At 39.0% G+C, this 15,939-nt stretch overlaps 1 protein-coding gene across 3 annotated transcripts in view; it reads right to left on the bottom strand.

Moving 5' to 3' along the window:
• The window catches only part of COL12A1 (collagen type XII alpha 1 chain), a 359,822-nt gene that overhangs the window by 37,351 nt on the left and 306,532 nt on the right, over positions 1-15,939 (bottom strand). For all 3 annotated transcript variants that reach the window (XM_029595614.1, XM_029595613.1, XM_029595615.1), the window contains 6 exons: positions 9,251-9,400; positions 6,644-6,721; positions 5,157-5,243; positions 4,414-4,467; positions 2,197-2,292; positions 17-70 (listed from right to left, as the gene is read on the bottom strand). In XM_029595614.1, coding sequence (XP_029451474.1) covers positions 17-70; positions 2,197-2,292; positions 4,414-4,467; positions 5,157-5,243; positions 6,644-6,721; positions 9,251-9,400 — 519 coding nt within the window. The remainder of the gene's footprint in view (positions 1-16; positions 71-2,196; positions 2,293-4,413; positions 4,468-5,156; positions 5,244-6,643; positions 6,722-9,250; positions 9,401-15,939) is intronic.

Genomic DNA, 15,939 nt, shown 5'->3' with positions numbered 1-15,939 from the left:
AGAACAAATCATTTACCATTCGGCCGGGCATTCCTGAATCTCCAGGATCACCTTTAACTCCCTGGCGACCCTGTAAGGATATTGAATATATAGCTATTCATTTTTCATACGTCACATTAATATATTCATTAGACATATGAGAATTATTTTATCCATACAAAGCCATTGTTTTAATATTCTAAAATAAAGGAATGTAGACCATGCAGGGATTCTATGGCTATACTTTTTACTGCACCAATTTTTGATCCAGAGTGTGGACAATACAAAGAGTTTTGCACAATAGCTAAAGAGGGTTGCCATCTGGCTCCACCTAATTTTTTCAGGACAGATTAACCCAGTCCTGGATTCACCTTATTGCATGCATGGACTTGTAGTTCTTAATTCCCTAAGAAAAGCCAGACCGACTTAGTGCAATAAAACCAGGACTAGATCAGCCTGTCCTAAAACTGGAGCCAGCAATCAGATTCAGGAATCATAAGGGAACAGTGATTTTTTGAATCACATTTACACTTTTGAGAGCGGTACATTTAACTTGAATTACGTTTTCTGACATGAAAAATACATTAGAGCTTACAGCACATACAGCTCAAATGACTGTAGAAAAGAAAGGACAAGCATGCCTTTTATAAATGAAACCAACACAAAAGCATTGACTCCAGTTGCTTAATTACCACACTATATAATTTGGAAAGAAAAACAATTAAATGTTTGTTTCCACTTTATTTGACAATTAGTTGCAATGATATAGATGCCACAGTTTGTATGTATGTTCTACCACAAAAGACTTATTTGATAGTTTATGCTCATTATTGTGATTTATGCTATCAAGCAAAAGCCCTTGCAAAAGCTCAATCTGATAATAAGAAATTGCACGCAGAACTGATGGAGCCTACTTTCCTGGATGTATGCTTGTGTGTCTATGTATGCATGTGGATCAAAACAAAAAATACCCCTGCCAGGATCCCCCTGATATGTACTGAAAACCTGGAGTGGCAAGGACACTGAACCCCAGCGTTAGTATGGGCTGGAGGGCGACATACACACACAGGGTGATGGAATAGCCTTCTACCCTTCAGAAAGTTGGCTAGGATCTAATCCTTCTTGCTTCATTGCCTTTCACGACACTGACAGACTGACTAGACTAAAATAGTTATACTGAATTATCACCAGGCATGCCAGGATGACACGAATGGCTTCATATCATTTTTAACTTGCATATAACGTACCGTTAAATTCCAGCTGGAGTTAGAATGGTTTCTAACTGTTGGTACAATTTAATTTGCATTCAAGCAATCATCTTTTTAACTTTCAACCTTTTTTTTTTATCTGAGACAGTAAAATTTAGTTTTGACATGAAAAATATTTTTTATGTCCAAACTAACCATCTCAGATTTTAAACAAAGTGAGGTTAAATGGATTAGGCCCTGATGAGTGGTTGGTTCTTGGGGGCAGGGGGGTTGACAGTGATATTTGGCAGGGTGCTACCCTCTTAGATTGGGCTACTTGGTCTGAATATGTAATTTGGTATTGCTGCTAATTGGTTTTATGTTGGGATTTTATTATCTATTTTAAATCTGTAAACCACTTTTACTGTAAATTTTACTGGTTATGAAGGATATATCTTTTTTTTTAAGGAAATAAACCTACCCATTCAATATTAGTTTGGGTAGATTTAGCTGGATAGGCAGTGACACTTTTAACTAGAGAAGTGCCACTGAATATCCAGCCAAAGACAACTGGGTAAATATACCCGATTTCTCTTACTTCTAGGTGGGCTTTTTAATATTGACTTTTGTGCATATGACAAATGCGTGGTGCTTCAGAATTTAGGAAATTTGATCTTCTGAAACTTTGCAGAGGTTTCAGTCCTGGAGTGGAATGGTCACCAGCATCAAATGAAGTCACTTAAAGCTAAGATCCAACCTATTTGGTCTCGTAACAGACAGCACAGAAACAAAACAGCAGCATTGTCCATTAAGAAATAGTGGCCCTGAGAAATCCAACAGGAAGGCAGACAGATCTTTAAAAGCATTGCTCACGTTAAAAGGCCCGCGTATGCGAGTATCTGCGCATGAGCGATGTGTATTTTAAAAGCCGGAAATTATGCGAGTATATATGCGTGCGCGAGTTTAAAAAAAGGGGCGGAATTGGAGGCAATTGTCATGCAGTCATCAAGAGGATGTAATTTTAACTTACTGGTTCTCCTGGTATCGACAGCCCATTAGGCCCTTGAGGACCAGGTGGACCTTGAGGGCCAGGAGGGCCTTGGTCACCACGAGGACCTGCTGGTCCCTAAAATTGAGTATTAAAAGAGAAAAGTCAAAAGCTTATTAGCACAGGATATTTTGCGCAATATGCATCAGTTTAATATTCCAGCTTTACTTTCATACTGGTGGGAGTCAGGTCTAACTCTTCTGAGTGTAACAAGAAGTCGCTCTATTAGTTAACAGCAGGGGGGGGGCACAGTTTATCATTTTTTATTTCATTTTGTTTTCTTTTCACTTTTTTTTCTTTTCAGTTTTGGTTGATTTGGATTCACTTCCTTTATCTGAAACAAAATAAACCTAAAAGAACGAAAACGCAACGCAGAAGAAAATTCAAAACAAAAAGAAAAGAATGGGATCCCCCCCCCCTCCATTCCCCACTGCCCAAAAATAAAAAAATTCCACCAGCACGTAGGAAAAAAAAACTGTATCACTTCACGCCCACACTAGGGCCTTCCCCCCATCCCCCTCTCAACCTATCTTACTCCCTCCATAGGTTTTTAGAAATCCAAATGGGGTGGGAGCGATCACCCCATGGCTCCTGTCCTGTCAGGCTCTTATTAAAAATGGTGCCGGATGACCTTGAGACCAGCGCCATTTTGTTATACCGAGGTGTCTGCCCGCACAGGGCAGGTACACGTCTGGGAGCAGGCACGACTTGGAGTGGTGGTGGTGGCTGTCAGAACTTTGCGGGTTTAGCAAATACCTGCGGCCTTTAGGCCTGTGTGGCCTGTTTCTAAATGACTCTCTAGAGGCACCTATGGGGGCGCATGTGCACCACATATTTCTCCAGTGGACACGAACTGGGAAATAAGACCTTTAGTCCATCCAGCCCACCATCGTTTCTCCCACTGGAACAAGTATTTAGGATTGCAAGGCCATCTCCTAAATACAATAAATAAATAAATAAAAGAACTGTCATTTAAAACCATAACTGTTTTGATTAAAAAAAAAAAAAAAAAACCCCAAAAAAACCCAGGAAATCATACCTCAGTCCTTAAAATTTCATATTTCAGCTCAAATATAAAATGCTAAAGACTGGGTTGAGGGCAAGGAAGAGAACCTCAGATGGAGGAGAGGTACTAAGGCTTATAAAATCCCAGCGACATGACGGTAGAATCTAACACCAAAAGTTGTATGGGTAGATTTATAAGTTACAAGTATTTTCCACTGTTCTACATATTTTTAGATTATTTTGTTTTTTGGAAAGGGAAGGAAAGCTGCTTAGAAGCTTTTTCATACTAGTCGGCCTTCTAGCCCAATCAGAATCCAAACCAGCTGGGGCTATGGCATCATGAGGCTTTATTCACGGCTAACTGGTGGTTACCCCTGGTTTCTGGTTTTTATTCTAGCTCTGTCCTCCTGTCTAGCCAAGCCATTGGAATTACATGGACCACGGTTCCAGCAATGAGCAGCCCCTCCACTGGGCAGTTATACTGTATGTTTCACAATCAAGTCATTTAATTCCTTTCAAATTTGTAGTAACAAGCACTTTATTCTAATCTGGTTCATGAGCTAAGCTCATACCGGTGTTTTTTTAAAGTACAAAATGATTTGGATCATATAGTTGTTGAAACAAAATTTTAACTGATGGAAACTGATAAACTCTCCAACGTTCACAGCTAGAAATATCCTGCCTTGGGTATATTCTGCTACTGTATTTGGTAGTTATTTAAGCTGCATTTCATGAGGCTAAAAATTGCAAATGTTTTATATTTATCATATGGATCATTTTCGTAGCGATTTTTTTCCAAGGTCAGAAAGGGGCCTAGAATTAGTACCATGACATCAGCCAATGTAAATTTGTTTCATGCCAAAAAAGTTAAAGATATGCTTTGAAATTCTGAGGGCAAAGGTTTGCACTTTCATTGACTTGGGTAGCAGGCATTAGCAGACAGGAAATACATTCCCATGTAATGTGTCGACAGATGTTCTCAGATATCATTACTGGCATGTCTGCGTTGACTCAGCCAGGCATGCTGGGCTGTGCTTAATTGATTTCCGCCAAAGAGCTTGAAGCCTATTATCACAATACATTATTATGTCTATGCAAATAATTTATCTTAAGGTTCAAATATTAGAAATCAAAAACCCTGTTTGTAACCTGGAAGTTTCCAAATAACACTGCAAACGCATCTCTGATACTTACAGGTGGACCATTTACACCTCTTTCACCTCTTGAGCCTTTATTACCTGGGAAACCCTAAAACAAATAAAATTGAAAAAAGAAATACAAGAAAAATAAATACTGACATAGATATACACACAAATGAGATGACATTATCCACAAGATCAGCCAATAATGGCACTCTACCAACAACCTCCCCCAAACTCACTAATCTATCCTCAACACGAGCACGTGCTTTCTCCATTTCCGGTCCCACCATCTGGAACGCTATGCCCCTAGACCTAAGGCTGGAATATAACAATAGTAATTTAAAAAAAAAAGCTGAAAACCTGGCTCTTCAAACAAGCCTACCAATAACTCTCATACAATCTACTATCCCCCTCGCAATCTTTCCCCCCACAACCACCTTTCAGAATTTGAGTCCCCCAATCAACATCCTAACCTCTACAGTATTATTAGCTATACAATTTTTAATCTCCCCAGTTAACCACAACAAAGTCAATAGTTATAGTTACTTGTTTCTTCTCTGACTTTGTACGCTTTTGTTACTGCATCCTCTCCGCCCTCGCTGACTTCAGAGTATTCCAATTTTGTTAACTCCCAGTTTTCCAAACTGTTATGATGTAATTTCCTTTCTTAGTTCAATTGTGCTAATGTAAACCGATTTGATGTGTAAACGAATGTCAGTATATAAAAGAGTTAAATAAATAAATACATTTTGTGGATGATCTATGTGAATTTCTGTCATTCATAAATTCACTTACAGATGGGCCGGGAGGTCCTGGAGGTCCCACACTGTCTTGTGCACATGTGCAGGCATGTGGGAGAGCTGGACATTTTGCTTCATCCCTCTGAAAATTTGAACATAATTTGTCATCCTGTACTTTTATGATTAAATTCTATTTCATAAAATAGTATTACACTTGTTTTCACAACAAACGTTATAGACTGGGAATATACAACAGCATGTTTGTTACTGTTTGGGATATGTATAAATATTATTTGATTATGAATTGTATGTATAAATATTATTTGATTATGAATTGTATTTATATAAATTGAAATTATTATATTGTGTTCTGATTGTATTTTATTCATCTGTAAACTGCATAGGATGTTGCCATTGGTTTCAAAAAGGCAAGCTGTAAGTCAGAACAGAAATAGGAGCAGCTGGATGCAACACAGAGGTTCAAATGCTGCATTGGTGACACCAGGAAGCAGATACTCTGGCTGCCTGGGGGTGCTGAAGGCAGGATATGAAAAGCCACATCAGCAGCACTGGAGGGCCAGCTGGTGATTGGGGGGGAGGGCAGGACTTGAAACACTGCAGGTGCTTTGGCCTTCACTGGCTGCCAGAAGTTGCTGGAGGCCTTGAGACACTGCATCTGCAGCTTTGGAGCTGCTGTTTAATCAGCCTTAAAACAGGGCGAAAATTGGTCTAAACCAATTGTAACTTTTGGAAAGATACGGGAATTTATGGGTGAAAATCGGTTTAGACTGAAAATGAAGGACCCTAGCCATAGTCCAGTGTTTCTCAAGTCAGTCCTGGAGCACTTCCTAGCTACTTTGGTTTTCAGGACGGCCACAAGGAACATACCTGAGACAGATGTGCATGCAGTTGAGGCACTGCATGCAAATATCCACTCTTATGCACACAATCACCTGTGAGTGGCATTATTTTCAACAAACAATAAACGGGACAGTAAGACCTGAGTCTAGAAAACCTAACACTATCTTCTTTGAATTTGTTGAGCCCCCTGGTTGCATATTGACATGTGGCTCTTTTTAGTAGTATTCCAATTTTTGGTACCATATTGGTCCCCAGAAAAACTAGACATTGAAGGTTATGATATCTTATTCTCCTAGGTCCCTACTTCAATTGCAGTTAGAGGGAAGGCAGAGTATGTAAGCAGATTTTACTTAGACGGCTGCAAAGACATCTGACAAAGGGACCTATGAGATTCCAAATGCTGAGATTCCACACAAAAGCAAAGTGTAGTGAAGTAACAAGAAAAAAGAGTAGGCATTGTATAAATAATACCTGAATATGTTAAAAAATATATATATATATTGATGGAGATGATTCAGATATCCCCTCTATCCCATAAATGGTACCCATTTATATTTCCAAGCACAGTTACCTTGCTACCTGTGACTATATCAGTGTAATAAAAACCCTAAAACAAGTGACAAATATTGTCCTGACTTCTCTGAACACACAAGAACAGTAGTTCTTTTGAAGTATACTAACCATGGCAGGCAGATCACAGCATCTGTCTCTGCTGGTCCACGTTACAGTGCACACAAAGTCAAACATCTGGAGCTGGAACTACAGGACAAATGAAAATGGTTTATTTGAAATGCTGTTTGTTGTTTTTCTAGCTGCAAATTTCTAAGCATTTTCCCAGACTCAGTATATGACAAAAGGTGCCCATCTGTTTGTTATTTTAAAAGACGAATAAATCAACATGTCAGACTCAAAGGTCAAGCAAACATATTTAATCCTTCTTTCTATATATACCTTCTGAAAATGTTTTTATTCAAAAGAAGTGGCAATATTGTGGCAGCCTTGCAGTTTGTGAAGCATACATGCATACGGAAAACTACAGAAAAGCTCTTTTTCAAAAAAGCTTAAAATGCCATGATAAAAAAATGATTATTAATTTGAAAGTCCACCAATTGAAAGGCTTGTTGATATTCATATCAAGTGATTGCAACCAAGTACACTGCAGTAGGATTTGGAGGAGAATAATAGATCTAAGAAAATAGAAGGATGTGGAGATTGCATCCCCCTGAAGAAGCCAAGACAGGCGAAACAATTGCACCCATTGTTGGGGTTCTATATGTGCAATATTATATGAACTTTAGCGAGATAGTAAGGGGTTATTCACTTTGGATAATATTTTGTGAAATGTGCTAATTTGTAATTTTGTTTGTAAGAGTTGAGTTGAGTTGAGTTTGAGTGTAGAGTGAATGTATGTGTGATGTGTGGTGTAAGTGTTGATTTTTTCATATTGTATGTTTTTGCAATGTTTTTGTATGGAATATACGGAATGGTGAGATCTTCAAAATGATATTGTTAAGCATATTTCACAATTTGTATTTGATGTACTGCATTAAATGGTGAGATCTTTGTAAAGATGCATTGCATAAAATTGGATATAACTCTTGTGTTCTGTAAATTGATATTAAATAAAATGTAATATTGGGTAATACTGCATGTTAAATTTTGGATTCCTTTTGTGATTACATGGGTATATTGCATTATTTGGAATCTACATGTACCTTTGTATTATGATAGTGCCTTATAACATTCATATCGAAACATTTTGGCAGAAAAGGACCATATGGTCCCACCAGTCTGCTCATCTATGGCCTGCCTACTGTGCTGTCAAACATCTTGCTAGATCTGTGGTCTTCTCTCTCTCTCCCTTCTTCCTGTAAGGAATGCAACACTGCCTTTGCTCACTGATTTCTAGGTTACATTTGCTACTACTACTACTAATCATTTTACAACTCTACCAAACATATGCAGTACTATACAGATGCATGCAAGAAACAGTCCCTGCTCCGTGGAACTTCAAATTTATTCAAGTAACACAGACAAGACATACAGGAGGTTTCAGAAAATGTACTTATTGCAGTGAACATGGTTAATATCAACAAGGCTATGATCAAGAAGATCCAGGTATTAAGAATTAAAACCAACTTCAAAAAAGGTAGGTTTATAAAAGGACTTGAGGGTAGTCAGAGAGGGAATGATGTACCAACTTAGGGAAGTTGATCTAGGTATGTATGTGATCAAGCAAGGTGAAAAGTGCAGAGCTGGGAATTGGTTATGAGAAGAGCACAGATAAGAGCAGCTTATCTGATGACCAGAGGTCATGAGAAGAGTGTAGAGGAAAGCAGCAGTGTGAAGGTACCATGAGAAGAGTGTAAGAGGAAAGCAGCAGTGTGAAGGTACTTGCAGGTATATAGGAGAAGTCTGTATGCGAAAGTGAATGGGGAACTATTTTAGTGAATTGAGAAGAGGGGTTACATGGTCATAGCAGCACTGGAGGAAGACAACTTGTGCAGCTGGAGTGGAGATAGATGGCTCAGTGGGAGACCTGTTGTAATAGCTTAAATGAGAGGTGATAAGAGAATGGATAAGGGTTTTGGGTGTGTTCAGAAAGGAAGAGTCAGACTGTGGGCAGAGATCAGAGCACCCACAGAAGAAGGCCAAGTAAGAAATGATGGCTTGGTGAAAAAGAGACAATCTCCACTTCTCCCAGGCATGCAAGGTTCACTTGGTTCATAAGTCAAGCTACATTCCTTCTTTCACACCACTGCCCCTAAAAAATATCTTAACATTGAAAAGACTTACCCATCTTTACAGAAGAAATTATTTTTAACTATACTAAATCCACAGTGCACAAGATTTGAAAGAAATAGGAATAGCACTACAACCCCTTTAATTAACAGTCAAAAAGCAAGCAGATTAGAAAGGGAATATGATACTTTACTAAACAGTTTGAGTCAAACTCAAACCAAGTGAATTGTGGTGTATATCATGTACGAAAAAATCGGTGGATATAGCCAAGATCGGTGGGAAAATTCTGCCTGATTATGTGTCGTGTATCTCAGGGAACTCTACGCAAGCTGGCCAGAAATCTGCCAAAATCCATTTTCTAATGTGTCATTGGCAGAACTCAATGCATCTTTTCAATAATTTTATTTTAAAAATTATTTTCAAACTAATCTCTCTGATTTTACAGGAGTTTGGCAAATTAGTTCATAATCCTCCTTTTAAAGACATTTGCAATCCTTACTTTGGATATCAACCTTTGGTTTGAACAAATGACATGTCAATACTTACTGCTGCTGATTTCTTATCACCTTTTGCTAATTTTCCAAGCACTTCATAGCCATCGGTTGTGATGTTACCAGCTTCTTTTATTGGTTTCTCTGCCACCTCATTGCAATCAACATATATTCGGACATATGTTGGGGACACAACAATGTGAACCTAACAAAAAGGAAAAAAATAAACATTAATAAAACTGGTTTCCTCTAGGAGTCTAGAAATGGAAGCACCCATGATGCTGTAAAGCCAACATGTCAATAGGAGTTAGAAATGAAGTAAATAAAAACCCCATACTGAACTCATACGTTATTATTCATGGAAAACTGAACTGAAAGCTCACATCAAAGTGTGTATTCTTACTATTGCTTTACTTGATGAATCTTTCTGGAAATGGTGGTGATTCCTATTCATTACATTCTAGGATTGCTGTTCCCATTATTTTGTCTTCCGGTCACAATTTCTAACTTTTTTTTTTTTTACAGCCATATCTGTAGGTAAGCTTAACAGCAATCGGTTCTTTTTATTTATGTTATTTATATTTATTCATATTATTTATAGTTATTTGTATAACCACAATTTGTATAAAATTGAGGTGGATAATGGAATTAAAAGCATACAAGGTATGTAACTACGAACATCAGCACAGTACATGTATCGACATATGCCAATAAAGTCTCTGAAGCCACATGTATGGAAGATGTTGATGGGGTTAATTGTAATATGCCACGAGATGCTATACAGTTTCTAATGCTGCCTTGAAAGTGATTGGTCATTTGTTTATTTTTCTGATGTTATGCCCGTATTGTGCAATGCCCAGGTGATAATCGCAAGCCTCTTAATTCTTTGAAACCTTATTCAGTTTAATAAAATAAAATTATCCACCTTTCTACTGCATTAAGCCAAAAAAGCTATTCCAACTTTTCTGGAGTGGCCGAGTGAATCACTGATTATTGTATATTAAAACAGTCAAGTGCTCTGTCTCATGCTCTGAACCTAACAATCCAAACACATCCCTTTTATTCTAAAGAATGAATATGCAACAGTTTAAAAGATGCTTAAAATAAAACTGTTATGCTTTTATCTGAAGCAAATATGATTGGTAACAACTTAAACTTCATTAAAAAGCACATGCAAAAATAAAATGGTGAGACTAAAGGAATGAAAGAGAACGTTTCCTGATTGTAAGCTAAAACATAAATAATAGCAGCGTAATGCTGCCAGTTCTTGAGTATGAAAACTCAAAATTCATGTCATCTGTCATGGGAACCACAACTTTTGCCATCAAGATGAATTCAGACGTTTTCTAAGCATCAAATCCTATACCCTTAGTCACAATAACTTATGTATTGAAGGACATATTAGTCATAGATCTGACTGACGGATAAAATGGACTCTATTTTAAAAACAAGCAAATCAAAGGCTTGATGACTTGGCCATGTTTTACATTTCATATCAGTCATTAGCGCATTCATTTTTAGTAAGCATGTAAATTCAAAGTTTATTCAGGCATCTACAGTAACCAAACGGTAACCCTAGCAAAAAATAAGGGTGTCAAAGGTCAAGACAAGCATGTGAGTCAATTGCCTGCACTTTTTGTTCTGTACCGTTTCCAAACTAGAGCCCCCACCTGTAAGATGGACCCATAGAACAAGAGAATGGCTCCACCAGACATGGTGCTTGACAGCCCCATCAGGCCTGGGAAGTGGAGCAGTAATCTTTTGCAGATGGTCACTGCTCATTTCAGCCAACGAGATCCCATGGTTATTCGAGGCAGGGTGAAATTCCATTTTCATTTCCACATGTTGTCTGCTACTGGTATATTGACCTTGGCTGCAATAGTGTGCTTTTCTTCACATTAGCAACAGTTAATTCTACAATTTATGAGTTCACAACCTCAAATAGAATTATGGTCTTAAAAGTAAGAGTTAAAAACAAGCTGATGTCATTTAGTTCTAAATACATGTATATTAAGTCATTTGGAGAGCAAAACATCCAAAGCCTACAGCATATAAGGAAGAAATGGCTCCAGTGTTTTTGAACAGGAGAAAAAAGTTGAAAGCAAAATAGTCTGGTATATTTTTGTGATGTTAAACTGCAGAACAGGATCATTTAAGCAATTAATGTAAACAAAATCATAAAGATTCACTTCCTCCTACTGATTTTTATTTCATTCCTGAGCTGGTATCATTGTTTTAAGTTTTAGATAGATTTTTCACTCTAGTCATTCCCACCATTTATCTATATAATCTGCTCTGTTTGTGGGTTGGCCACTCTGGGGTCCATTTTCAGCAAAGGTAGTCAAATTTATCTAGCTAACTTTGCAGGGATATTTAGTGGCATGGGTGCGCTGCTGAATATCTTGGGCTATCTTAATGATAGCCAGGTAAGTTTATCTGGCTAACTTTATTTATTTAGATTTTTATAGGACAGTTCTTTGGCAGCCCTAAAGTTATCCAGCTCTTTTAGCCAGATATCACTGAAAATCAGCATTTATCTGTGTAACTTGCAGGGTCATTCTTTATTCTGCAATGTGCCGGTGTCACGTGCGATGGTATTAATCTTAATTAGGGGAAGGGGAGGAATGTGCGTAGGGTTTGGGCGGAGTTATCTCCCGGCAGTGCTGTGTCATATGTCCGTGTCATATTCCCCTAAATCACTTCTCTTCTAGGGTTTACATATTAAGGGGTGGATTTTCAAAGGGGTACGCGCGTATCATACGTGCGTACCCCCTGAAAACCAACCTCAAACCCCCCCTGCGCGCGCCGAGCCTATTTTGCATAGGCTCGGCGGCGTGCGCAAGCCCCGGGACGCGCGTAAATCCCGGGGCTTGCATGGAGGGACGTGTCGGGGGGCGTGCCGCGAGTGACGTGGCATTTCGGGGGCGGGCCCAGGGGCGTGGCACCGGTCCAGGGGCGTGGTCGAGGCCTCCGGATGAGCCCCTGGGTCGGGTGATGGCACGCCAGCAGCCCGCTGGCGTGCGCAGATTTACGTTTGCTTTCCGCAGGCGAAAATCTCCCAACAAAGGTAAGGGGGGGGGGTTTAGATAGGGCCGGGGGGGTGGGTTAGGGAGGGGAAGGGAGGGGAAGATGAGGGGAGGTGGAGGGAACAGGCAGCACGCGCTGGGCTCGGCGCGCGCAGGTTGCACAGATGTGCACCCCCTTGTGCGCGCCGACCCCGGATTTTATAAGATACGCGCGGCTACATGCGTATCTTATAAAATCCAGCGTTCTTTTGTTCGTGCCTGGTGCATGAACAAAAGTACGCCCGCGCGTACATTTATAAAATCTGCCTCTAAGTTCCTTCAGACTCATCTCATAGGGCTTCTGGTACAAACCCTGCAACATTTTGGTTTACTCTTCTCTGGACTGTTTCTAGCCTCTCTGCATCCTTTCTGACATGTCAGTATATAAAAATCAACAAATAAATAAATACAGCCTCCAGAAATGAACACAGCAGTCCAGATGAGAACTTATCAATGATCTGTAAAGAGACATTCTACTAGTTATGCCTCTACCATGCAACCAAGTATCTTCCTGGCTGTAGCAGCTACCTTGACATCATCCAACACTATCACACCAAGCTCCCTCTCCTCATTGGTGCACATCAGCTCTACACCACCTACCACTCCCATTAATTTCTGCACCCCAAGTGCATAACTCTGCACTTTTTGGCATTGAATCTTAACTTCCAAGTATCAGACCACCCCTCGAGCTTTCTAGGATCATTTTTTATTCTGCCTGTTCCTTCAGATATGTCCTTTTTTTTTTTTTTTTTGCAGATCTTAGTGTCAGCCACAAAAAAAGGCAAACATTCCCCTTCAATTCCTCCACAATATTGCAACAAATTATTGAACAGAACCAGACCTAAAACCAATCCCTGAGCACTCCACTTAACTTTCTCTCCTCAAACTAAATTCCATTTACCATTACTCTCTGTCTTCTATCACTCAACCAATGTCTAATCCGGGCTACTACCTTGGGAACCATCCACAGATTATTCAGTTTATTAATGAGCCTCCTATGTGGGGCAATAGCAAAAGCTTTGCTGAAATCCAAGTAAATCACATCTAGTGCATGTCCATGATCTAATTCTCTAGTCACGCAATCAATAAGATTCATCTGACACAATCTGCCTGCAGTAAAACTATGCTGCCTCAGATCCTGCAATCCCCTGGACTATAGATACTCCACTATTCTTTCTTTCAGAAGAGTCTCCATCAATTTTCCCATACTAGGGTAAAGCTAATTGGCCTGTAGTTTTCAACTTTCTCTCTGTTACCACCCTTCTCCAGTCCTGCAGAACCAAGTATGAGTCCAAAGATCTATTAAACAAATCATTCAGCGAACCTCCCAGGCCATCTCTGAGCTCCCTTTGTACCCTAGGGTAATCCCATCCAGCCCCATGACTTTGTCCATTTTTTAAAAAGGTGTTTTTGTAAAAAAGGTTTCCAAAACACCCACACTTTAATATTTTTGTGCATTTGTGGGAATTTTGCAAAATGTTTCATGCAAAAAAACTCTCAAAAAATTTTTGCAACTTAGTATATTGGTCTCTAAATGACTTTTTGAGAATTTGAAAAAGTCTGAATAGCATCCGAATGTCCTCGTTTATGACAGAAAGTATTTAAGAAGACACAATATTTGGCCACAATTCGCCTCCTGAAAGCCAAATCTACCAATGGTAAATTGATCCCTAAGCCTGTGATGCTCATTGAAATTAAATGATTTGATGGGAAAATTTGGCTTTTCAGCCAGGCCTTCCCCTAGCTTCCATAGTAGAGACTCTTCCTTCTGCTGCCAGAAATTCTTGATCATGAGCGCACAACTTCATCCGTCAATAAGCTACTCCTACTTAACTGATTCTTTCTACCCCTATATTAGGTGCTTATCTTATTATATATGCATTCATACTCTTGCATCCACTTTATATTCTTACTATCCAGTTCACCTAATGGGCCCTTTATTATCTACTATATGAATTATTACAGCCTAGATTACTACTACAATCTACCTCATATCTTAACCATATCAGTATACAGTATATACTCTACCTTTGTTCTTTATTTTGATTATAATTTTTTTATTGTAACCTGCCTTGTAACTAAAGGGGTCATTTTCGTAGCATATCGCACGCAAAAAGGGACTTTTCGCATGCGATAGCTAGCTCGGGGAGGAGTCAGCCCCGGAAGAGGAAGAGTCGGGGCGTTGTCAGGGAGGACGCGGCGGAAACATCGCTGGCTGCGAAAAGGTAAAAACCCTTTTCGCTGCCAGTAGTGCGCCCAATAGCACCACCTTTTACGATGGTGCTTTTGGGTGCGAAAGCCGGCAGTGATAGCACCGCGGAGGTGCGATCGCGTCCAGCTTTCGCAGCCCCGCCCCCTGTTACCGCCGGATTCTCTAAGGTCTGCGACCTTAGAAAATCCAGACCTAACTCAGTTAAAGATGGAAAATCAAATGTTTATAAATATATAAATAAATAAAAGGTTCCTTTCTGGAGCTGTGTATCTTTCCAGCATGTTTGTTTTATGTTTTTAAATGCAGGCAGGGGAACAGAGAAAACAGATCAGCAAAGTCAAAAGAGAAGGCCCAACCAGTAGTTGTGTCTTGTGGGTATAGTACATCAGGGAATGGTGTGCAAAGCAATTTAAAGAGAAAGGGAGAGAGAAAGGGAGAGAGATGGAACTCAGGTAGGGAAAAGCTACATACAAGAGTTGCCCCTCACCCCTCCCTCAGCTTTCATCCGTTCAGTTAATGAAGTAGAAAGGATCTTTCTGCTTTCAACATCATTAACTGGTAATATTTTGAATTTAGGACAATTCAATTTTAATAGTTATTAAAAAAAAAACCAAAAAAACGTTCAATGGGTCCTCTTGAAGGAAAATTGTTTTTTTTATTGAATAAGTGCTAAGAGCTTGGACTCACTCAAAACAGAGGTAAAATAAGTTTGAGGAACAATTTTTTTTAGTTTTTTTGGAGCCTTTTTCCTTTAAAGCACAGCAGGAAGATTACGAGTTTTAGATGTATTAGCAATACATAACAGCATGGCTCACCCCCTGCTCAGCCATTGTCTAACAGGTTGCAAGATAATAGGGTACTGAAAGCAATTACATTCTGCTTTTTTCTCCAGTCAGAATCCAAAGCTTGTAACTGCAGAAAATAAACTCATTTTCAAAGTGCTTAAATGTACTATACCCACAAAATCCACTACTGCACGCAGTCTGCTCCAAAGCATATCAGTAGTTCAAAACTATTTTGAAACCTCTGAAACAAGCTGAAACAGAATGAAATTCCCTTAAATGTACTGAGTAAACAAGAGCCCAAGCAATCCCCGGAGTCTTCTGCAGTAAGATTTTTTTTAATAACATTAAAGTATTTTCCCACATAGAGCTGCTACAGAAGCCTTAGCTCAGTTTATCTAGCATTCTGCAAATGCTAAACACATCCTACTCTTGTCCTTGAATTTTGTATTAAGCTTTTATTATCTGACATCTCATTTTTCAACATATTTAAATCAATTGGTGGCATTTTAAAACTGACAGCCTAGTTTATTACAAATAACCTTGCAAATAATTCCTTAAGATATTTAAGAACCAAATAAAGAAATAATTTATCTACCAAGCTTAATGTTGAATTTTAATATATTCACTATTTATATTCTGATTCACAGTTTTCTGAGAAAATAGATCTTAGAGCTAAAATTCT

The sequence above is a fragment of the Rhinatrema bivittatum genome, chromosome 3 (assembly GCF_901001135.1).
Source record: "Rhinatrema bivittatum chromosome 3, aRhiBiv1.1, whole genome shotgun sequence".
NCBI classification, from domain to species: domain Eukaryota; kingdom Metazoa; phylum Chordata; class Amphibia; order Gymnophiona; family Rhinatrematidae; genus Rhinatrema; species Rhinatrema bivittatum.
Note: the sequence above shows the minus strand (reverse complement) of the source record. Positions and strands in the feature narration are given on the sequence as shown.